Source organism: Cnephaeus nilssonii (genome assembly GCF_951640355.1).
Source record: "Cnephaeus nilssonii genome assembly, chromosome: 4".
Lineage (NCBI taxonomy): Eukaryota > Metazoa > Chordata > Mammalia > Chiroptera > Vespertilionidae > Cnephaeus > Cnephaeus nilssonii.
Window position 1 is genome coordinate 37,057,772 of NC_137075.1, and position 24,902 is coordinate 37,082,673.

The 24,902-nt window shown below is 47.0% G+C and overlaps 1 protein-coding gene across 3 annotated transcripts in view; it reads right to left on the reverse strand.

The window, feature by feature from the left end:
• RYR3 (ryanodine receptor 3) overlaps positions 1 to 24,902 on the reverse strand; it is a gene marked incomplete at its 5' end in the record, with an annotated part of 535,717 nt that overhangs the window by 79,040 nt on the left and 431,775 nt on the right. For all 3 annotated transcript variants that reach the window (XM_079768748.1, XM_079768746.1, XM_079768747.1), the window contains 14 exons: positions 1,705 to 1,765; positions 2,166 to 2,215; positions 6,545 to 6,666; positions 7,554 to 7,621; positions 8,215 to 8,330; positions 11,971 to 12,094; positions 12,204 to 12,279; positions 13,354 to 13,416; positions 13,588 to 13,734; positions 14,609 to 14,698; positions 18,863 to 18,941; positions 21,002 to 21,165; positions 22,613 to 22,753; positions 24,660 to 24,750. In XM_079768748.1, coding sequence (XP_079624874.1) covers positions 1,705 to 1,765; positions 2,166 to 2,215; positions 6,545 to 6,666; positions 7,554 to 7,621; positions 8,215 to 8,330; positions 11,971 to 12,094; positions 12,204 to 12,279; positions 13,354 to 13,416; positions 13,588 to 13,734; positions 14,609 to 14,698; positions 18,863 to 18,941; positions 21,002 to 21,165; positions 22,613 to 22,753; positions 24,660 to 24,750 — 1,392 coding nt within the window. The remainder of the gene's footprint in view (positions 1 to 1,704; positions 1,766 to 2,165; positions 2,216 to 6,544; positions 6,667 to 7,553; positions 7,622 to 8,214; positions 8,331 to 11,970; positions 12,095 to 12,203; positions 12,280 to 13,353; positions 13,417 to 13,587; positions 13,735 to 14,608; positions 14,699 to 18,862; positions 18,942 to 21,001; positions 21,166 to 22,612; positions 22,754 to 24,659; positions 24,751 to 24,902) is intronic.

Consider the following 24,902-nt stretch of genomic DNA (forward strand, 5'->3'; position numbering starts at 1 on the left):
GACATTGGACTCCCCAGTCACCCGATGACACCGGGTCAGGAGAGATGGAGAGGGTAGTTAGCGGCCTGGAGGAACCTGGACCACACAGTCCCTAAAGTAAGGCTAGCACTGGACGGTGTGCTCAGTTTGAGGGAATTTGTGTTCAACTCTCTGGAAACACAGAGGATGATTCAGAATGAAACTGATATTGGTCACTTGGTGTCTGTATCTGTCACAGCAGGCTACCTACTTCTGCAAAAATCTAATTAAAAGGACAGTGAGGGGAGTTTTTTTTTTGCAGCTCACTGTGGGATAAGCAACTTTGATAAGGCCTAGCGAGAAATATTCGCTCTCCTAGGATGCTGGAGCTGAGAGAGAACAAAGAAATAAGCCCAGTGGTGCGTGGATTTCTACAGCTTGCAGGGTGTCCTCACTTGGAGGAGGGAAGGAAAAGGGACAGCCAGCCCTTTTAAAACAGACAACTTAATTCACTTCAAAAGCACGTGGGCATGGAGATTAGCTATGGATATCTGCGGCCCTCCTTCAAAAACCATTTTATAAAACTTAGAATTGGAACAAAGCCTACAAATCATCTATTATTTTCCACATGTCTACATCTTATTCATGAGATGATGACAGGCTTGCTACAAGCACAGCTGCTTTTTATCTATGCTTTTATGATCACCCAACTAACCAGAAAAGTAAAAACAAGGACATAAAGTCAGCGAGGCTTGATCCTATCCTGTACGTAGTCATGAGCTTTCTATCCTCCTCCTGACTTTCCAGTTGCAGTTTTCTCAGGAATGATGATCACACCGACCTGCGTTTTTTAAAAAGTGGACTCCCTCTCTCAAGGCCTTCCACGTTTCTGGGAGAAAAGTTCCCTCACTCATCCCACCTGCAAGGGATTTCAGTCCCCTGGGAGGCTTTGGTCTGATCTTGCAAACATTGTGTTGTCCTAATATCTCGATGTAGTTGTTTCTCTCAAAAACCTAAAAAACCCCTGAGATTTTTTTTTTTTTTGTAACCATCCTTAGTGTGTGGTGGATTTTCTTCTGGCCACTCCGAGGCTGGCGCCTCTCCGCTGCATCGGGGTGCATGTCTTTGACAAGAGCTCCACACAAGTGTGCTAATGAAAGCTCCTGCCAGTCCTTTTCACGGCTTCTCTCCTTTTTATCTCATCAAATATAAAATATTTATGTTATCCGACTACATGTATTTTTAAGACTTCTTTCCTGTTCAGCCATCATTCCTACCAGACCCTCAGGCCATGGGCTCAAACTCTGTCTGCAATCCTGCATTTCCTCCCTGGGCCATTCCGGCTGCGGAGTGCCGTGGCTGCCCGCCCCAGGACGCTTAGGCCTGGCCACCCATCAGCAGCGCTTGCTTTTTTGTGGAGAATTAGGTACAGAGTGGCACGGCACTGTGCCACATGATCTATTTTGTCTTCTCAAAGATGAACTTCGCAGGAAGAGAAGTCAAGAATGGCCAGATGCTCAGCTTTTAGTGTTCAGCACACACCACAGTGGTAGCCCTCTGCCACGTGAACTGAGAAATGAGAGTGCTAACGCCAGGGTGGGAATCATCTTTCCCTGTGTCCCCCACCCCGCCCCCACCAGTTCCTGCAGAGCAGTGACATGTCTTCTTGTCAGGACAATCATGCGTGAGAGGAGAGGGTTAGAGAGGGAGTCTTGAGAAACGTTTGGAAAAGCTGGGCAGACTTACCTTGTGTCCAGTGTCTGAGCTAAGATGTGAAGGCAGCTCACCATTGTAGTAGAATCGCTCCCTAAAATAAAAAATATCACCGTGACTTCCTGAACCATTCAACCCATCTTTCAAACAACCTTCTCAATACACACAAACCACAGCCCAGCGTAATTAACCACCGACACACAGCATGCCAGGCCTATGGGCAGGAATGATGCGTTTATCGCTGGCCTGACATATTGCTTTAGGATGGATGTTGAAGGCAGAGCTTAAAACACTCATTGGTGTGGAAAATCTGAACTGTTCAAGGGATAGAGAGGTCATTTATCATACTTCAGACTAATTTTCTATCGCAAATTAAGGCGACACCTTGGTCCCCAGGCTCAGGTTGTCCGCAGGAGCCACAAATAAAGCCAAAATGTGAGTTCAGGATAATTACAAGAAGAATTGCACCCTTTAGCAATACCTGTCTCACTCACCGAAGAGGGAAATCCTGTGCCGAACAAGAGCAGCAAGTTTGCAGAACAGGCTGAAGCAGAAGAGAGCATGAGTCGGAGACGCACAGAGATTCAAGGATTAATTCGTCCCTCCCTCTGCCCCCCATGCTGTAACACAGAGAGCACTGAATGGCACTCTAGCAAGATGCACTGCGTTCTCCTCAAACAAGCCTCTGGACCACACCTGGAAAGCACGTGGTTCTCGTGGTCTTGTTGGAGAGTCACGAAAGGCACCTCGCAGGCAGCTCCAACCTTACAGAGGACAAGCCTTCTGGAACAGTTTCAGTGTTCTGCAGTGAGCCGGTTGTTGCAAACCACCCCTTGCTATAGAGTACTATGATGTTCATTTGTATGACATTCAGGGATAAACAAGGGTTCTGGACAGAGACATAATTTTTCCATTGTTGCAATAGATGGCAAACTATTCTGCAGCCTTCACTGGGGTGTGAGCCCTTTGCTGGGAGATGGGCGGGAAGGTGGCGCTGGAAGAATGTGAATGGTTCAGGTATGAGCAATACTGTGTGGAGCACCAAACGCAAGAAATTGCTTTTCTTTGTCGTTTACCACTCATCAATGGGCCTGTCTGGGTTGCTGCCCTAGCTGGGTCCTTGGAGGCCAGGAACGCCCATCTGCTCTGCTTTTGTGCTTTCTGTCCCTAATCCTTGCTTTCCGGCCATATTGTCTGCCGTGGAAGCCCTGGAGGTCCAGTTGTGTCTACTGTTTTACTTTCCACAGTGCCTAATAGAGGGCCTTGGGTAGCTGGAAAAGAGCCCATGGATGTTTCTGAGCACACTGCCGATGGGCCCTGATGGACCCTGGCTGTCATTTGACCTGTGTTGTCTGTGCTCGTAGGAGGAGATGCCTCTGAATTCTACCTGACACTAGCACAACTAGACAACCTGGCGACCCTTTCAGAAAGTAGCCCTTCCCAGGGGAACAGAAAGAGGGAAGGCTGAATAAAAACACTTGGTACTCCAAGGTGAGGCTGAGCTGGTTTCATTCACAGCTTGTCACGGGCTCCATGCCCCACCCAGGGTGGAAGTCTTTCAGAGGACAGCTCAAACGGAGAAGAAATACTTCCCGAGTCGGGTGGGGATGAAGACTTGCTCACCTTACAGTGGTTTCCAGTGAACACCCTGGGCCTTTGAGGGATGTCCCCTAGAAATCACCACCTAAGTCCCTCATGGTTAGTCATTATTTCTGCAGTGGAAATAAGTTGGAACCCCCAGCCTAGAGCTTAAGAGGACTCAGAATGAGTTCATAGAAACTTGGCATCCAGCTAGTGTGAAATGAAATCTGGACTGCTTCTTTTTATCTCTTCTCCTGGTGTTTTTTTTTTTTTTTTTTTTTAGCTTTTTAGCTTTGTATCTGGTATCTGATAACTCACAGAGTTGAGGGAAGGGGGCCGTCAGGAGGAATGGGAGTTCTGTGGTTCTGTCCTGACCAGCTGGGCTGTGGGTGAAGCCACTTAATGGTGGTCAGTGTGTCAGTTTTCTCATCTGTAAGTACAGAGTAGTCACACTGCCCTTAGCTTTTAGTATTAGGGGCTTTCTTATTTCTGGTGAAATAAACACATGCTCTGTATAAATACAAAATAACACCTTTCTAGCTAAAGCAGATGGTTTGTTGTTTGATCCTAATGCTAACATGGCTCCTCTTGCTGTGAGATGTGCTTTCTCAGGCCAGCAAGGCCAGGGTCCAAAACTTCCACAGGCTCCTCCTTGTCCCCTAAGGGGCCCATGATTTAAGCAGCAGCATTGTCCTTAGCCCAGAGTCGTGAGAGGCCTAGGTCCCCTCTGAATTTGAAGGTGATAAATTAAAGGGACCCAGGAGAGAACCTGGAAAACCTGGTGAATAGCATTCGGTGCAAAAGAGGTGGGGCAGGGGCGAAGGATGCCAACAGCAGGGGTCTGGAAACGTGAGCAGGTGCAGTGCGCACCACTGCCTACGTGGAGGGCGGCAGGCGCTGCCGGGTCTGAGAGCTATTTGCAAGGCTGATCAGCTCCAGGTTGTATGCCAGCCGTGACAAATGGTGCCTGGCTGAACAAATGTTACATTTCCATGAATTAATAACCTAAAAAAAATAGAAGAAAACAGACACACCTGCCCTCTGTTGATGTACCTGAGTATCTCATTTTTGCTCCTCAATTTCCTAACTTCTTGCAAAATACACTGGGTGCATCCTGAAAATATTTAGAAATCGCTGGCCAGCAGTAGATTACAAGGGTATCCCATTTTGATAGCACGAGTTCCTCCTCTCTTAGCAAGTGAGGTTAAGTAATGGCAGTGCAGGGAAAATGACACTCGGTCCGGACAGAGGACTGGGCCTTCATTCCTGCCCTAGCTTACTCACTGTTGCTTTAGGCACTGCCTCAACCTGACCAAACCTCAGTTTCCTCACCTGCAAAGTGCAGATTATAATACACAGTGTTCTTAGAATGTAAAGCACTGGGATAATGATACCCAAGTGGGCACACTCTTCCTATGAAAAATTAAGCTCACTGCTTAGCCATGTGTGTTTAATAAATGCTACCTAAATCCTAATGCTGAATATCTTCCCAAAGATGCTGATACCTAACAGCTGGGTCTTTATTTAGTACTAATGACCTGGTGCACGAAATTCATGCACATTAAAAGGGGATTAATTAGAGGAAATATTTTAATATTGCTATTTGCCCTTTCTCTATAATAGAAGTGTCAGAGATAAAAGAAAATTAGTAAAACGTATATGAAAATCTTCCTCCTGTCAGAGTCTGGGGCGCACCACGGAAACCAGAGTCAAATCGCCGCCCACCCATGTGCACCTCAAAATCACATGAGATGCAGACCTGGCTGGCCCCACCACCATTGGGCTAGATCCAGACCCAGCTGGCCCCAGCCCCATCAAGCCCCACTGGGTGGGGGGGGGCGCGGCCTCATATCGCCTGGCCCGGCACTGGGGCGGGGGGTGCAGCCTGAGGTCCCCCAGCCTGGTGCCAGGGCAGGGGTGCAGCTTGAGGTCTCCTGTCAAGCTTCATCGGGGGGGAGGGGGGGGTCCCTGCTGATTGCTCATTAAGGCTCGTTACGGGAACTCGGCCTCTGCTGTGGGCGCAGCCATTTTTGTTATGGCATGACAGTCAATTTGCATATTCCCTCTTTATTAGATAGGATTATGTACACTGTTCACCATCAGTGGATGCTAGGGAAGGATTTGATTATCTGCTTTCGTTATAGTCTTTAACCTTTTGCACTCAGATGTTGAGTGTGACTCGACACGGTTAGCATTAGAATAAAGGAATCGAGAAAAAAGCAAGTGCAAAGGGTTAACTCTTTGTCATTTATAAGTGTAACTCTCCTTTGTCATTCATAAATCAAACACAGAGAGAACCTGAGGCATGGTGGAGTCCATCTCTGAGACTGATCATGAAGCATCCCTTTTGTTCTTCTCTGCTGAGGCATATGCCCCGTAAAATGTAAAGGGGCTAGTGCTTTTTTTTAAAAAAAACAAACGAACAAATAAACATTTTTATTGATTTAAGAGAGGAAGGGAGAGGGAGAGAGATAGAAACATCAGTGATGAGAGAGAATCATTGATTGGCTGCCTCCTGCATGACCCACACTGGGTATCTAACCTGCAACCTGGGAATTGAACCGTGACCTCTTGGTTCATAGGTGGATGCTCAACCACTGAGTCTTGCTGGCTGGGCAAGGGCTGGTGCTTTTGATGAAAAATGTTTCCCTACTAAGAATTTAACTTGATTTATGTTGCTCTAGATTGTAAATCTCAGATTGTCCACACCAGAATTTGTAAGATATGATTCTGTTCCTAAATTTTAAGCTTAAAAAGCCTGATAAGAATGGGATTGAACACAGCATTAATCTGCTTCTCAATGTTGTGTGTTTGCTTTTCTTAAGCTTGAGAATTACCTTCACCTTTTTCTAAATGTTATTTCAGAATAGAAGTTAACCTGATATATAAATTTTCCCTTAGCCCTACTAAAATCCCCAAACAGTGCACTTTTCTATATATAATATAATAATCTATAATAATAAAAGTGTAATATGCAAATTGACCGAACGGCCGAACAGCCAAACAGCGGACCGACTGTCCAGATGACTTTCCAGACGCAGCTGGGGCTGTGAGGGCTGAGGCAGCCGGGGCTGTGAAGGCCAAGGCCCTTGCATGAATTTCGTGCATCAGGCCTCTAGTACATAGATATGAATAAAATTACTTTAAAAAACAGGTGATAACTAAAACCTCTGGGCCACCAATCATCAGGATACAGTTCATTTCTCCAAAAGACTCATTGAGTCTCCAGGAATCTGGAGGTTTATATAAACCACATCAGCACCAGGACCTTCTTTTTCTTGCGTAGACTCACCTGGCCACCATTTCTTTCTCCTTATGGGAGGCATACCCGCTACTGCTAAGGGGCTTCAGTGGGGATGACAGGAAGTAGAGGCGGTGATTGGTGAAGTACTGGTCAACCAGCGGGAGGAGCACCTGGAAAACACACCAGAAGTTAACTTTTAGGAAGCCAGCCAAGGCCCTTCCTGTGGTTCCTTTGACAAAGTTCATGCTCAGTGAGCAAAGGCCTCTGACCGGTGGCCTTCTAACACATTTTCCTCTTCTATGCTTGAACCCAGAGGTCCTGGTGTGTATGAAAGGATAAGGCCACCAATGAGCACAGACCCAAGTCAACATTGTCAGGGGTGTCCTGTGGGTCACCTGCAATGAGACATGACTTCCTGGGCATGGCATCCAACAGGTACCTGGTCCAGCAATACTAGCCTGGCACATTCTATCACTGCTTCTCAGAACACGGCTGACCCAAGGCCGCCCATGCAGTCAGTCCTCTGAATGGGGCTGTCTGGCAGAGACTGCTTACTGGCACCCAGATCCATCCCTCCATATTCTCTTAGCAATAGAAACCCCCGTGTTTCAGCTGGGCACAAGGTCACCAAACTGGAGAATGCACTATCCAGTCTCCCTTCTAGCTAGGTGAGGCTAAAGTGACTAAGTTCTAGCTATTGGGATAGAGCTTTTAAAAAAGTAGTAGCTTGCCCGCCCCTCTCCCTTCCCCTTTTCCCACAGGTGTGGGACAGGTGAGCCGGTTAGGACCACACGGACACAGACCACACCATAGGACACGGTGGAGCATCAGAGAAGAGCCTGAGACCCTGGGTGATGCGTGGAGCAGAGCGGGCTGCCTGCCTCCTCGGACCACCTTCCTGCCTCGGGAATGTTCCACAGGAGAGAAACATGAGAAATGTCTGTCTCATCGAAGCCATTGGAGTTTTGGGTATCTTTGTGGGGTCGGCTTAACTTGTACCCTAAACTGTATGGATCCTAAGAAGAAAGTAACTGGGTAAGCACAGAGAGGCACTTACTTTGGCAAAGAATTTGATCTCCTGGTCATGGGGAGACCTTTCAGTTTTCCCACTGATGACAATGGCTTCTACAAAGACACAAGTGACACAAAGTTGGTCAGAGTTAAAAAACCAGAACCAGTCACAGCGTTTTAGAAACAGAGAAGCTCTTCTCAAGGCCACGAACAGGCCATTTGACAAAGTATCTTTTATTTTACAAAGGACTTCACAGTTGTGCTGGTTAGTTACTTCCTGTGTCCATTGTCTAAGCTGTTGCACTATCCTTTTCTCCACTCATTTTTTTAAAAAATTAAAAATAATTATTTTCTCTTTCTCCACGTTATTGATGAGAAAGGAGCTTCAGAGAGGGTAGGTCATATGCCCATGGTCTCAAAGCAAAACAAAGGGAAAGTTAAAATAGGACAAGTTATATGAAAAAAATGACAAGTAGTTCAATCAAACCCAGCATGTGGAAACCAGCATGAAACTGATTTTTTAAAGTTAGGTGGAGTGGGGGAGGGATCTCTGCCACTGTTTCCTCCCCAGAACCATATGCCTAAATGAATCCTGAACAGCTACGGTATGAGGGCCTCATTCCTGGATAACGAAATATCAAATTCTTTGATATTATGAGATATTATGAGGAGCATACATGTTTGTGACATATTGCAAAGATACTTACCCAAATGGGCAATAAACTCTTGAGCAGAATCAACATATTTCAGGATCTTCTTCAAAAATTTATAGGCAAACCTCTTTTCCATGGAGGAGGCATCCAGCTCCATATCCTTCATACCTCTAAGGTTGGAAGCGGGTAAACCCCGGGAAGCAACAGAGATAACTACGTGACTTTGGTGCATCAGCAATCCTACCTGCATTGACTTCATTTTCCAAATGCGAATCCTTATTCTGGCTCAGTGACTCGACTCATTTGACTAATTTCCCTTTGTACCTGGAACTGCCTCTCTGAGCAGTTCCAGGTACACCTATACTACAATAATTTCTGAAAAGATTTTTTCAAAAATATCTTTATAATTTATTCAACAGATAGTGAGCTGAGAATAAGTCAGAGAAGCAAGCAAGAACCCTTGCCCTCCTGGAACTTACATGCTAGCTTTAGATAGACAAAAATATAGAAAACAAGATATAAATTATATGGAATGCTTGAAGTTTATAAGTCTTGTGGAAAAAAAAATAAAAATTAAAGCAGGATGAAGGCGCCCCAGAGTGTCAGAAGTGCGGGAGAGCGGATTGCAGTTTTAAACAGAATAATCAGTGCTGCTCTCATGGGGTGCAGGATATCGGAGTAAAGGCTTGAGGGAGGTGAGAGAATGTGCTTATGGACATCTGGGGAAAGATCTTTGCATCTTAGGGAGCGGAGATGCAAAGGTCCTGAAGTGGGAGCATGCATGCTGAGTTGAAGGCATATGGCAGAGGCCAGTGTGGATGGCATAGAAGTGATCAGGCAATCAGGAGGGTGTAGGTGGGCAGGGAACTAAATCATTAGGGCCCTGTGTGCCATACTTTGAATTTTGCTTTTGCTCCGAGATGGGAGGCTATTGAAAGCTTTGAATAGAGGAATGACATGATATGACTTACACTGTAACAGAGTTACTCTAGTTGCTAGGTTTGAAGTTGACTGTGGGGACAAGGGTTGAAACAGGGAGCCCAGGTAGGAGGCTCTTTTAGCAATCATGATGACAGCATGGAGGTGGTGAGAAGTGATCAGATATTGGGTATCTTACAGGTAGAACCATCAGAATTTCCTGAAGGATTGGACGTGGGTTGGAAGAAAAAGAGAAGAGCCAAGGTTTCTGGCTTGAGCACCAGAAGAAGGGACTGCCACTGAGGGAGGGGAAGCTGAGGTTGGAGCAGGTCTGAGCTGTGAGTAGCAGAAACCGGGAGTTCTCGGTGGTGTCAGGGACCTCGCTTCCTCATCTATATGTCCAAGTGCCCACCACAGGCTCTGGCCCATGGTAAATGGCCACTAGAACATGTTTCCCCAATTCAATTATCTTTCTTCTTTTCCCTTCTATTTCCTTGATTTTCTTGTTGGTTATAGTAAAGAGGAACTTTTCATTTCTGTGAGCAAGTGATTTATCAGCAAATCACAGTACGCATTCTTGGTGTTAAGATCAGGATTAAAATGACGATGGGAGCCTTTCTCACATGCCTCCCTGGAGGCTGTCTCCCGTGGCCTGACCTTTTCTGCTCGACAATATGGCAAATACGTTTAGTTATTTTTTTATGTGAGATATAACCGAAATATTTGTATAGGCTTTTAGTTGGTTTTCTGCTATTCAGTAGCAAAATTCTGTAGGAAACGAAAAGAAACAGCAGGTGGCTCAGCAAACATTTCTTTTAGGAGGAATGGCTCTATCAGATAGGAACACTGGCTTGCTTTTCACTCCACAAAGTGCTCAGCACACAGGTCCCCATGCAGCGCAGCCACCACTGGCCTTTGACCAGCGGGAAAACAGGTTCTACTTTTAAGATGTAAGCAGCCAAGACCATTCTCATATAAAACATTCACCTAGATAATTCTGACAAACCTAAGTTTGAGATAAAACATCACTGATGCTTACTATTATTGTTATGTAACTTAATTAAATAGTATATAAAACAACAAAATAAAAGTGTCAAGAGAACTGTTGATTCTATGAGAACTAAGTTGCATATTTTGCAAAGACCTGCAATTGCAATCAAATACATATGTGTATGTATATATTTTTTAATCCTCACCTGAGGATCTGCTTTTTGATTTGAGAGAGAGAGAGAGAGAGAGAGAGAGAGAGAGAGAGAGGAAAAGGCAGGGAGAAGAAAAAAGATAGGAAGAGAAGGAGAGAGAGACAGAGAGAGAGAGAAAGAGAGAGAGAGACACTGATTGGTTGCCTCCCATATGCACCCTGACCAAGGATAGAACCCACAACCTTTTGGTGTACAGGATGATACTCTAACCAACTGAGCCACCCAGCCAGGGCTAAATACATAGATTTTAAAGTAGGTATGGGTGAGAAAACTGTAAAAGATAGGGGAGGAAATAAAAAACAAAACCAAAACACCTAGAAGAATACTGAACTTCCATTGTTTAGCATGTGCCTTAAGTCTCGCTGCTTTAAAGAAAAGCTATGATTGCAGAGCTCTGAGGATGCACAATGGATGTGGTTTATTACCGCAATCAATGGGGAAGCATACGCAGAAAGACCTGGCCTAGGGCCCAAGACTTGTAAATGACTGCATATTTACATGTTTTAAGTTACAATGAAATGTTTATGGTGTATATGTATAATTTGTCATGACTCTGCTGTAAATGAATTTTTTTCTATTTTATTAAAATATTTTTCCATTACTATTTACATTCAATATTATTTTGCATTTGTTTCAGATGTATCACATAGTGCTTAGAGAGTCATATACAAAGTGTTCCTCCTGATATTTCCATTACCCACCTGGCCGCATAGATAGTTATTCCAATACTAGAGGCCCGGTGCATGAAATTTGTGCACGGGGGGGGGGGGGGCAGGGGTGTCCCTCAGCCCAGCCTGCACCCTCTCCAATCTGGGACCCCTCGGACATCCCTCTCACAATCTGGGACTGCTGGCTCCTAACCACTCACTTGCCTGCCTGCCTGATTGCCCCTAACCACTCTGCCTGCCAGCCTGATAGCCCCCTAATAGCTCCCCTGCTGGCCTGATTGATGCCTAACTGCTCCCCTGCCAGCATGATCACCCCCAACTGCCTTTCCCTGCAGGGCTGAGGGGACTGGGGGACTGAGGCTGGATGCTGCGGGGACTGGGTGAGGTGGGGCTGAGGGGACTGGGGGACTCCGGCTGGATGAAGCAGGGCTGAGGGGACTGGGGATCTGAGGCTGGATGAGGCAGGGCTGAGGGGACTGGGCATCACCATCTTGTGGCTGTGGGCCCCGCCATCTTGTGAGGGCATGGCAGTCAATTAACATATTACTTCTTTATTGGCTGTGGGCACTGCCATCTTGTGAGGGTGTGATGGTCAATTAGCATATTCCCTATTTATTAGATAGGATCATTGACTACATCCCCTATGCTGCACTTTAGGTCCCCGTAACTATTTTGTAACTAACAATTTGTACTTCTCAGTCCCTTCACCCTTTTCACCCAGTTCCCCAACCCCCTCTCCTCTGGCCACTTTCAGTCTGTTCTTTGTGTATATGAGCCTGATTCTGTTTTGCTTGTTAGTTTATATTGTTCTGTAACTGATTTTTAAAATTAATATTGATTGGTCCTGTTTATATCAGGAAAGAGGGCTTCATCCTACAAAATAAAATTGTTTTCTTTTTTCAAAAGACACCCACTATCCTTGCTCTGACCCATTCTGTAGGCAGGTGATTAAATACCCGGAGAGGGAGACCACACCTCCAAGCCCGCCCAGCCACGCTAACATCACCTGGAAGATGACTTACCTAGAAACCACGATGCCATTCACTTGGAGGAATTTAAACAGGTCCTGTGCTTTCTCTCGATCCCTAGACTTCTCCTTGGCAGTCAAGGTGTCATATGGAACCAAAAGAGGGTGACTGCCACCACCTGGGTTGTTAAAGTGAGAGATGACAACATATTTGGCTCTTCCTTTGCACTTCTGGGGAAGCACACCTGCCCCAGCTCACCTTCGGGGGAGGTTGGGAACCAGGCTCACCTTTGCTCTCCAGCTCCAGCTTCTTCTTCTTGGCCCAGATGTTGTGATAGTTCTCAGCTATAACCTCCACCATCCCCTGTGTCCCACCAGACAGAGGACCGTCAGAGAGAAAGCAAGAAAACGGGCTCATGCCTGCCAGGCTTTTCAGGCAGCCTGGGGGGCAGAGCTCTACCAAATGCTAATGGCACATTAGTCTGTGCTTCGGCACCTCATCAGCTTTATATTTTCCCATACAACAGAAAACAGTTCCGGATTCTGCCTTTTCCTTATAACTTATTATCCTGGTGGTTTGATGCATTCACGAGAGACACACATTTCCATTTGGAAGTGCATTTTGGTGGCACTTGATCTGTCCTAGGACCTGAGATTTGAGAGCTGGAAGTGCGGGTGAAGGAAAAGTCTAGAATCCCTGAAAGCCTTTAGCTTAGCAAACTAAAAATAGTCATGTCTTGGGGAAGACTACTGCAAATTAGATTTCCCAGATAGAATTCTTTCTATAAGGTTCATGAAACAGTGACCTCGAATGTGCACTTTGGAAAAAACTTTCTCTAAAGCCAAAGGGTTAGTCTGAGGGAGCAATGGCCCCTGGCTGGGGCCGGTCACGCCTGGCAGTGTGTGCAGGAGGGCAGGACTGGGAGGAGGCAGCTTAAGGCCCTTAATTTCATCTTCTTGGTATACATGCCTAAGTCCTACTCGATTGCCTGTCTGCACCTTCTGGGAACTCAAGTGAATCTGCTATGGGATATGCAAGTGTCCTCATGGTTGGGGGGACCTACTGGGACTGGGAAAACACCCCCACCCAGGGGTCTTGGCACAGATTTTTGCCTAGCTATTATCAATTCTATTGTGGGTTTTGAAACAGTAATTTGTTTGTTCTTCCTTTTGTTGAGTGATTACCTGTTAGGATGTCCCTGGTCGAAGTACAAAGCCTCACCTTCTTAGATGGTTGCTTACTTCTGCTGAGCCCTTCCCTGTGGCCTCTGCCCAATGTGCCCCCTTTCAAGGTTTATATTTTAGTGGTGAGATGTTCTAGGCATTTCCCCCTTCTTCTTATTCTTTAAAACACAACAACCTCTTGGGAGAGCAATATATTCTGCACTTGGGGGCTTTAGGAAGCAAGCTGCGCTGTCCTGGAGGCAGGGACACTGACCTGCAGCTCCCTGGAGAGCGCCACGTTGCAGAGGTCCAGCGGGGCGGGGCTGTAGCTGTTGCCCTAGGGGAAGCACAGGCAGAATGACAGGGGTTGTTCTCCTTATTCTCACCAGCATCCCATCAGCCGCCAGAGATGGATCCCAGAGACCCCCCAGGGCTCCCTATGGGTGGTCCTGGCCTGGGAACCCTCCAGGAGGGCTTACCAAGGCGGGCCCAGTGGTGTCCGTCATACCTGGCTGGCCTGGGACACGCTTCGAAGCTTCTCGTTTTCCCGTTGTTGAACTAGGGCTTCTGCTTCTTTGGTCCTCTCCACAGTCCAGCCCACAGCCAGCATGGTTTTCAGGGACTCTCTGGCTGGCCAGCGATAGATTTCCTTCTCCTGGAAGAAAATTGGAGCCGGAGAGCTTTGCAGGCACGCCCAGCACTCTGCCTGGCCTGTCTCCCCGTGGAAGTGGGTCCCATGATGGAGGGGGTGCTAACTGGTTCCAGGGTCCTCCCCCTAGCTCAGAATCCCTCCGCGGCACCCCACCGAAGCATGCAGTCTTTCTGGTGTTTTGAAATAAAAAACCTCACAGTCTCCTGCCCCCAGACATCACCCACAGGCTGGCGATAAAGAGGAGCAAGAATAGAGAGTTAGTTCTTTCATTCTAGTAGCTGGTTAAGAGGGGACTCGCCAGAACGCATCTGCCAAAGCTCTCCTTGGAGCTTGGGAAACAGAGTTTCTGAGATTTAGAATTTTCTTCAAAGCTTCATAGGTGGTCAATATGCACACAAGGTACGCATGCCGCCCTTTACGTGTGACCCCAGGCCTAACGTGTACTGAGAACCCTGTACGCTGATCCCCATATCTTAGTTTAAAAAAACCCCAAGAGACCTGCGTATGTCCTTGGGGACTCTCTTCTCTACTCCTATTATCTTCCCTGATTATCTTCCATCGCCCCTCTCCCCGCCTCAACAATCGAACAAAAGCCCTTCCTAGTTCAGCTGCAAGTGGCCTACAAATGCATTTGGCTCAGCCTCTAAGTGCTGAGCTGTGCTTGCTTCTCTCTCCAAAGGGCTCTCAGAGCCTAAGAACAGACCAGGGGCTGACCTGCAGGTGTCCCGGGTGGTGCCTGCTGGTGAGTCCCCGAAGAGTTGACTGCGTTTGAAAGTCTCTAAGGAGCTGAGGGTGAATGTGCCCGGACCTCCTCTGACACTGTCTCCAGGGCAGGACACCAGAAGCCCCGCAGTGTGACCTGAGGCCCGCTCCTTACCTTCTCCGTCAAGGTCTTGAAAGGCCTTATCAGTGGATGGGTCTTCACGTTCTCGTCCAGGGAAATTCCATATTTCCACCCGCTCTGACTCTGCAGAAAGGTTCTCACTTCAATATCCTTGGCACCCAAGGAGCCCCGCTATGTGACCCTCATCCCAGCTTCTATCTTCACTGAACGAATGGAATAATGGAGGGTGACAGAGCTTGGAAATTGCCCCCACAAAACGTCTAATGGATCCATTAAGGCTGCCAGGCTCTCTGCCCCTGAATGTTGAACTCTGCTCCTTCATTTCTTCTTGTTTTAGCTGCTGTCCCCTCCACTGACTCGCTTGTGTTTCAGGCTCACAGCAGACAGAAGGGTGTCAAAAGACCCGAGAACAATGCTCTCGCAGTGTGCCAGGTTCTCAGGCAGGGACAGAAGTCAAGGTTAAAGGCCTGTGAGGACGGGACACGCTGGCCACTGCACCCCTGTCCGCCAACCCCATAGCAAAACTGGAGCAATGCAGGGAATCACAGAAGTTTAAGAATTTCAAGAGTCACTCAACAAACATTGTTTTGCATGCCTTCTACTGTAGGTGCCAGACTCTATCCTAGGCACCGTAGGCACAGAGGCAAGCACGAGTCCCTGGCTTCCGTAACCTCACAGCTTAAAGACTCCTGGCTGCTTTTGCTCAGTCTCTGCCGCTGCCCACTTGTTAACGTGCATGTGTCTCAAGGTTCTGTCCCTTCTCACAGGGCACACTCTCCCCGGGTGATCCGATCAAAGCCCACAGTCCATATGAGGACTCAGTATGTCCAGCCCAGATGTCTCTCCTAATTTCCAAACCTACTTAAGCTTTGCTTCCATGTTTCCACAGGTTCCTCCAACATGCCTGCACAGAACCTGCATTTTACTTTTCTAAGTGGCTCCTCCTCTGGGGTTCCCTCGACCTCGGGGAATGGCACCAGCTTACACTCACTTTCTGAGCCAGAAATGTGAGAATCGTTGCCCCTCTTTCTCTGCATCTTCTCACATGGTCCCCCCTCCCATCTCCTGCCAGGATTTTAGATCAGACCACCACCAGCTATCACCTGGGTTACTGCACCAGCTTCTTACACAGGACCCCTGCCTCCAGTCCACCACCTCTCCGACCCATTTTCTACAGCACTGCTAGATGAGATCTATAAAATCACCCCCATCCGGTGATGTTAAAATTTTCTGGTTCCCAGCTGCCATCATGGCAAAATGCAAACACTTTCTGGCCTTTAATGCTATAGCAAAGAACTCATTGACTGTCTAGACTCATCTCACCATTCTTCTCCTGCCCCACTCCATGTCCTGCCATATTGAAATAGGGTTCCCTAAAGCCACCACACTCTCTCTTGCTTCTCTAGATCTGTACCTGCTGCCCCCATAGCTTGCAATACACTTGCTGCCCTGTGCCCAAACAACTACCTGTCCTTTATCACTTACTGTAGGTGTCACCAGCTCGAGGAAGTGTCCCGGGACCCCCATGATGGGGTTAGGGACTCCTCCTGTGTGCGCAAACGCTGTGCTCATGTCCATCACAGCAGTGGACACCCTGTGCCACCATGGCTGATTTATTCTGTTTATTCTGTTTCTCCCACAATACTGTAGGGTTCTTTTATTTTTAATTAATTTATTAAAAAGTTTTTTCAGTTATAGTTTACTGTCAGTGTTATTTTGTATTGATTTCAGGTGTACAGCATAGTGGTTAGGCAATTATATACTTTTCAAAGTAGTCCCTCTGATGTTTCCAGTACCCTGCAATAACACATTGTTATTGCAATATTATTGACTATATTCCCAATGCTCTACTTTACATCCATGACTATTTTGTAACTACTGATTTGTATTTCTTAATCCCTTCACCTCTTTCACACAGTGTCCCACCTCCCCTCCCTGCTGGCAGCCACCAGTCTGGTCTCTGTAAGACTGTAGAATTCTTGAGGACAGGGGAAATATTCTTTTTCTTGTTAGATAATTGATGCCCATCTGGCAATGGTGGACAAATATGTTTCTTTTTAAAAAATATATATTTTATTGATTTTTTACAGAGAGGAAGAGAGAGGGATAGAGAGTTTGAAACATCGATGAGAGAGAAACATCGATCAGCTGCCTCTTGCACACCCCGTACTGGGGATGTGCCCACAACCAAGGTACATGCCCTTGACCGGAATGGAACCTGGGACCCTTGAGTCCGCAGGCCGACGCTCTATCCACTGAGCCAAACCGGTTTCGGCATTGGTGGACAAATATGTTTCCTTGCAAATGTGAGGCTTACAGTCTAGTGAAGAGAGAGTAATCAAATACTATACCAGTAAATGTATAGTTAATAACTGGAATAAATGTATAGCCGTTGTAAGTATAACTATGTAAAGGGAAATACTAGGATGGAAAAGAACAAAGTGTCAAGAGGGCTAATGTCTGAGACATCTGGGAAGGAGGCATCCCAGGAATTCACATGTGGACAGGTATTTGCAGGATGAGCTGATGAATGGTGTGTGCATGTGTCTGAGTGCAGATGGGCACCTGGCTCAGATTGAGGAGGGTTTCAGGCACATGTGAGAACATGTGAATGCATGTGTGCAGTGCGTGCGTGCGTGCGTGTGTGTGTGTGTGTGTGTGTGTGTGTGGTGGGCAGTGGGTAGAAAGAAGGGGATGTGGCCAGAGGGCAGAGGGTGAAAGGAGAGGTGATGCTAGAGATGGTAGTAGAAGCCAGATTAGGCTGTGCCTATCAGGCCACATTAAAGATTTTGACCTTTATATTAAAAATAATTAGAAGCTGTTAAGGAATGTTAGCAAGGAGAAGGGGCTGTGATGGAGAACAGTGGTAGGATATGACCGGATCCGCACACTGAAGCTGTCACTTGCCTGCAGTGTGCAGGGCGGGCTGGGAAAATGCTCGAGGGGACACTAGTTAGGAGATCATCACAACCGTCTGGGCAAAAGAGGACGGCAGCTCGGACTACAGCCCTGGGGTGTGGCCAGAGACGGATTTGCACTGAGAAGAGACTAAGGAGATAAATCCACATGGCTTAGTGATGGATGGGCCGTGGCCATGGACTGATGGAGGGCCGCATTTCCCTCTTCTACAAGCTGGCCCAATGGCATATGCAACGAGTGCTGAGAAAATACAGATGCTCTAGAGCAAGGGTCAGCCAGCTACAGCCCTTGGGCCAAGTCTGGCCGACCATCTGTTCCATAAACACAGTTTTTCTGGGCCCAGGCATGCGCCTTCATCTATGCAACATCTGTGGCTGCTTCTGTGCTGTGATGGCAGAGATGAGCAGTTGCAATAGAGACTCTCTGGCCACAAAGCCTAAAATGTCCACTATCTGGCCTTTTACAGAATAGTTTAGCCAACCCCTGCTCTCGAACTATGAGGTATTGGCCCATTCTACAATTACAATGATTGTTGTGATCATCGGCCCCCAACAGGGACGATGGAAGAATAGAAGCTGAGCCCAGACCATTCCAAGGTTGAGCCAGTGGTGCAAGGTGTCCCTCTCCAGGGCACGTGGCATGGAGATGGTTTCTGTGGCCCCACTGTGGGCTTGCTCCTTGGCTTCACGCTGAAGCTGCAGCTGAGCAATGGCCCCAACCCTTAGCTGGCCGTCCCCAGGAATCCTGGACGTCTTTGGCACATTCCTCTCACTCTCCCGCCAGCATTAAAGGGCTGACAGAGCAATTATATGCATTAAGCAGGCTGACCTCATGTGGTGAGGAATTTTAAACACCAGATGGACAGGCTTATTAATAAGGGAGAGTCTGGGACTTATGCTGCCACCTGCCATGGGAAGATGTGTGTCCCCCCCTCCCCCCCCTTAGAATAAAATCCAGTCTCTTGGCAAAATGCAGGGGTAAGGCTTTTAATTTCATTTTCCCTTTTTCAAAAATGTCAAAGAGAAAATGTAATAAAAGTCTCCCACCCTGTATTAAGCATTTAGGTCGAACACATGTGAGCACGTGCTTGGGTGCAAACTCCAGGGAATGCAATGTTGAGGAAGAAGTGAACACTCACAGAATCGATGGTCTTCTTGAGAGAAATACAGAAAGCAGAACCTGCAGCTTCTTCCTCCTATTTCTCTGACCTCCACCAACCCTGGGAGAGTGCTGCTCAGAAATAATGAATGCTCTCGGTCTGGCCAGCCTGTCACTTAGACACGTCAGGCAGATTTCCAGCATTGGACTCTCTAATGTTCTTGGGCCATTTTTCCCTCTGACAAATGTCAGCTGGAGGATAATCCCTACCTTGTCACAGGCCCATTTATCGTGTGAATGCTCAGCATACTTGGTGACGATGTATTCCAATTTTTCAGGCAAGGAGAAACTGAAATGAGAAGGAAAAAAATAAAATTACAACCTTGCCAAGCACCTCAGCCACATGTGCTAAAAAGATGGCCAGAACCAACAATCAGCCATCGAAGCTGGATTTGATCAATCAGCTAATCCAAAGCCGAAGCTGGACCCCAGGTACATGGAACTTTCTGAGCAGAAGGCGTGGCCGACCCGGCTCAGTTAGACACACCCAGGTCCAATCAGGGGACCACTCTGCAGGACGCTCTGCTGTGTAGGTGGCCTTCCTCCAGCTGTTCTGGATTCTTTTGGCTCCTGAAGAACCACTTTGGCTCCTGGGCCAGACCTGCCTAGGTTACACAGTGTCTTCATCCAAAGACACTGGCCTGTCATCATGTGGCTGCAACCTGGGAGTGGCAGGAATGATGGCTAGAGGACCAAATGTTACAAAAAACTGGGTGTCTACCTTTTTGGGTTCAGCGACTCACCTTTAAATACTAGAATTTTGGAAGTACACTAGACACCTGTTGTTTCCATTAGTTTAGCAGTTTTTGTCCCTTCTGTTGGCCACAGCACCTCCCTTTTCCTCTAAGGAACAAATCCTACATTGCACGCAGTCTTATGTGAACTGAGGTGAGCGCCTGACTGGGCCATTCAGACTCACTCCCCCAGGAATTTGAATCTTGAGTCAGGTGAGACCAGGGCAGCACACTCTTCAAGGGGGTTCATCCAATGGGGACGCCTGAAGACTGCCCACTTGGCCACTCTGTCCTGGTGTCTGTTCCTGCTGAGGCTGGTTAGCCAGCCTTTCACTAGGTTCTGATAAGGACCCCTGATCCTTGCAATAAGGCCCCTTTCTGCTCACATTAGCCAGAGTTAGTCTCTATTACTCACATCACTTGAAGAACCACACTGATGTCAAGATATATGCAAAGAAACCAGAACTCTCAAGTTAACATGGAACCACTCATCATTAGCACACAAATTGCTGGAGTATAGCATTGTCTCATAATGTTTATAAAAGCATCACATTATTACACCATTTGTTATCCATCAGCCACACTTATATTTTCGTTGAGTGAAGGTATCCAAAGTCAATACCTGCCTTCTCTTTGGCCCCAGCTTGATGGCTTACCATGCCTCTTATCTCTTCCTTATAGCAGCTTCAATTCTGTTTCCCACCATCCATTCAGCTCAAGGATTCATCTGATGGACTGTGTACTAGTTGTTAACATATAACAGTTTTACATGTTATCAAAGCTGACAGCCCCAGGGAAGAGCTCAGGCTGTGGCTCTCATTTGAGAACTACTGCCACAAACCACAAGTCCGAGGGGCCGTATAGGATGTCTTACTTTCCCTGCTCACTCTAAAGCCGGTTTGGAGCTCTTCTCTTAGAATGTACCTGGAGATGCCCCAGGACACACAATCATAACTGGGGTGGACCCGCCACCAGCCAAAATTGAGCATATGTTTCATCCATGGCCTAATCATCACCCAGGAGTGATGCTGGAGAATGAGAGGGAGAAATTTAAGGTGCTGTTGTAGGACTGTTCCCAAGTTTCAGCATCCCCTGGCACGGGGGAGAGCAGGGCCAGTCTCTCAGGTAAGGACCCCATGCTGTTCTGCCGTCACACCTGAGCCTTGTCAGGGCTCAGCAAAGTGCTACTTACAGAGCTGTTTTGATGTATGATGCAATTAGAACTGTACAGTCCTAATTAAAAAAAAGTGAAGATTTTGCCAAAAAACTCATTAATAAAATTAATTGCCTCATTTGTCAGGTGGTTCTGCAATGTCTCAGATGATATTTATTGTGGAGAGCATCCATCTCATAATAAATAAACCAACCCCACCCTCTAAAACAAAAGCCTAGCATATAATCATACAGCATGAAATCAGATATGGATGGATTAATCCTTCAGGAATCAAGAACAAGATCCAGTGCCTGATATGACTTGTGGTGTCAAGAGAAATGACAAAGTGTTGGCAGGAGGAAATAAAAAAGACTCTTAAATTTCTTGCCACCTTCTGAAAGAGAAACACTGGCCACTGGGCAAAGTATAAGACCAGCTTAGAGGTAGGTGATCTGGACTCACTTCATGGTGTTGATCGGTTTGGGGTCAAAGTTGCCGTCTGCATCCACTGAGATCTGCTTCTCCAATGTGGCTGAGATCCTGGTGTCTAAGTAATCCGGTGGCAAGGCCCCGGCGATAGCACTGAGACAAGGCAGGGCCATTCGGAAAAGGTCTGGGTCATACTTCTGTGAGGAAAACCAAAGAGCGTGTTGGTACAGAAACCAGAACCCTGGCCACCAGGTGGAAGCATTCCCCAATTAGCTGAGAAAAGTACCATGCCCTCATTTGTCCAGGTCAACCAGCACCGGGAACAGGTAAGCCCTTTAACACACCTGGTGGAAACAAGGGGTCCTTGGAGGATGCCATCACAGTCTGCAAAGCCCTCCAGTCACCATTTGCTTCAAGTTGAAAAATGTTAAATCAAGATTTAAATCAGTATCTCCTAGCCCTGGACAGGTGGCTCAGTTGGTTTGATACCAAAAGGCTGTGGGTTTGATTTCTGGTCAAGGCACATACCTAGGCTTTAATCCCTGGTTGAGGTGCCCGCGGGAGGCAACCAATTGATGCTTCTTTCTCATATCAATGTCTCTCTCTCTCCCCGCTTCCTCTCTTAAAAACAAAAACATATCCTTGGGTGAGGATTTTTTTTAAAAAAAGCTGTATCTCATAAATAGTTAATTGCAAGAAAGAGTTAAACAGGTTCTCGCTAGGCCAGAAATGTCTATAAACCTGCTTGCCGTAGAGGCGTATAGTAACTGACCCAACCTGTAGCTGGAGAGGGCATAAGAAGCTGTGCTAGGCTCCTCAGTAGCTGATGTGGGCCCTGTGTTGATATCACCAGCAGACTGCTCATAGCACATCCATTCTCTCTTGAACTGGCAAGGGAGGAATTCCAGTCAAATAACATGGGGTAGGGACAGCTTTGGCTCTGCTTACACAGACCAAAGGACTATAGGAGTGAAGACAGCGTAAGTGCAGGTGAACACCTACAACACGTTCCAGATTTCTGTAAGAAAGCCAGACCTACTCATGTTCTACCTCTAAAGCTGATGACCTCGAAACTTTAAATAAACTGGCTTGGGGGGTGTGGGAAGTCTGAGTCGCAGCTGCATTTCCATCAGGCAGTGTGGGAGGCTCTGGGTTCAGAGGCACTCAGCTCTCCTCCTTAAACGAGTGGTTCTGAATACCCTCCCTCACTGTGGATTAAGTCTCCTAGAATCCCACATCCCGATTAGCAGATGTCACGACTTCTCCTCTGGCTGGACCTGGCGAAGACCAGCTAACAGGGGCCCCACCTCCGGGAAGGAGTGGCGGTGGGCTCAGTCACGGAGACTGAGGCCAAGGGTGTTTTTGTGATTCACTCTGGAAGTCGCTCTTCCCTGTACCAGCTTGGTGTGTCTGGCAAGTTATTCAATCGCTCTGAGACTTTTCCTCACCTGTCAAAGGAGGGTTAGAGCAGTTCCCATTTTAGGGGGTGGGGGTAAGGATGAGTGTCACACACTTGGGAAGTACTTGACGCAGTGCCTAGCACAGGGTAAAGCCGAAGAGCGATTAGCCGATTAGCCGTTATGATCTGTAGCAGCCGGGGGTGGCTGAGGGCCTCCCTCTCTGTTCGAGAAGCACTGCCGTTACCTTGTGGGAGAGGGAGTCAAAAATCCCCCAGAAGAGCTTCTCTGTGAGGTGCAGCTCCTCCTCCACGGCGAGGCCGTAGCTGCCCCACCCCGAGGGCAGGCAGTAATACTTCCAGCACTGCTCATAGTGGCTCGTCAGGAGCTGGCGGGTTCCAACAGGGCGGCACCAGTGGGGAGGGGTAGCGAAGATCCACAGGCATCAACAACATGCAGGGGAGAATAAAATAGCAAGCAGCCATCAGGAGAGCAAAACGAACATGGAAACAGGTGGGCCATCTAGAGACAGGCCCTCAACCACCCCTGGGAATGGTCTGCTTTCCTGCCTAATGAGCTCCAGCCTGAACTGAAGCCGCCTAATTAATTCATGTGCCTCCTAAGGTGCCCCAAGCAGTTACTGAAAAATGGATCACTATTTCCACTCCAAATGAGAAAATTCTACACTCTGAAAGTAGTCACCGTGTGTTGTTCCAGTCAGTCAGGAGTAGGAAGAATTTCTTCTGAGACCTTTGCTTATGAATCTGGAAGGTGCTGGGTCATGCTGGTATGGGGAGGGGACTATGAGTCTGAAGATTTTCTCTAGATTGATTACTGCCCATGACTTCCTTCCCTATCACTCCCATCTGATGGCCCTCCGTGTAACAACAGTTTCACATATGGCCAGCAGAGGGCAGAAGTACACTGCCAATGTTCCCATCCAAGCAGGTGGGATCCACATCCTCTAAGAGAGGAAAGGTGGGGGTTCGGAGTTGGTTGAAAAAGGTGAATGGATGAAGAAAACAAAACAAACAAACCAAAATTCATAGACACAGACAAGAGAAGGAAAGGGGGCTTGGGGAAGGTAGAAGAGGGTATAGGGAGTGTAAACAGTGATGGAAGGAGACTTGATTTGGGGCAGTGAACACAATACACAGATGATGTGTTGTAGAATTGTACACATGAAACCCACATAATATTATTGACCAATGTCACTCCAATATAGTCAATAAAAAATCCCTGATCTAAGAAGTAAAAGTGAGTTTACTGAGGACTATTTATAGGCTCCTCTGTGGGAGCCAGGATCTAGCTGACAGTCAGGCCTGCTGAGGAGGCAAGGCCAGCTTGAACTGTGAGAACCCTGGCTTTCAGCCACGGTGCTTTCTGAGATCAGAACGGGGAGGTTAGGGTTGGAGAGACAAATGAGCCCTTGGAGGGCGGTGGAATCTCTGACAGTGAACAAGCTGCTCTGCTGGTGTGAAGAGAGAGGACTGAACTAAAGGCTCCTGGGAATTCTGTTTAATTTCAGTAAAATGCTTCTTGAAACCCTCGCTTGGACTATTTCTGAAAAAAGGAAAAAAAACTGTTAAAATCACCAGGCAGAATATTTGGCTATGGCTGACACCTTTAAAATGCTAATATTGCAGATGCCACAAAGGAAAAAGAAAAAAACAACAACCCACCCTCTTGTGTGTGGGGTGATTCCGATGACCCCTGTCCCCCAGACTCAGATGCTCACAATGCTAGTGAGAAATTCAGGAATGAGGAAACAAAACAAAACAAAAAAAAAAAAAAAAAAAGAAAGGAAGGAAGAAAAGGGAAGGCTCTGTGACTTTCCTTTTCATCAGTAAAGAAAAAGAAGTAAAAAAAAAGGGGGGGGGGATCTGTTATAAAATAAAACACACAAAATAGTACGGAAGAGAAAAGGGACATTTTAGTTGCTGTACTTAAATGAATAATCACAAGCCTTCAAAGGTTTTTGAGATTGAAAATATTCTGACAACCTAATTAGGCCAGGAAAGCACAAAACCCAAGTTGCCTCACTAACCTCTGCTAAATAACAAGAACTTGGTGGAAAGCCATGCCAGAAAATTGGAGCAGTTAATGAATCTGGAAGTCTCCTCCACCAGACACACTCAAGGAGGGGTTCATTTTGTAGGTTGCATCTTATTAGCTCTCAAAGGAGTGAAGCCCATTTAACACGTATTTTGCTCCCAACTCGTGAGGACATCCTGTCCTACAAGGCAAGTTTCCTGTGCCATGGACTGCATTTCTGTCACAAGCACGAGGTTTACCTTAAGGGGCATTTTGCAGTATTCATTGAGCTGGGGCACATCAAAAACAAGGCGTCGCAGGAGCTGCTGTAACATGGAAGGCCTCAGGTGACTGCAGCAAGGAATAGGAAGAACAGGATAGAATAAAAAAATAAGAATATAAGAAACACTCAGCAATAACCATTTATTAGAACTAAGACTCAAAACAATTAGCTCCTAAAAGACAAGATCTTGTAAAGCACAGCCCATGATAAAACACTTCAA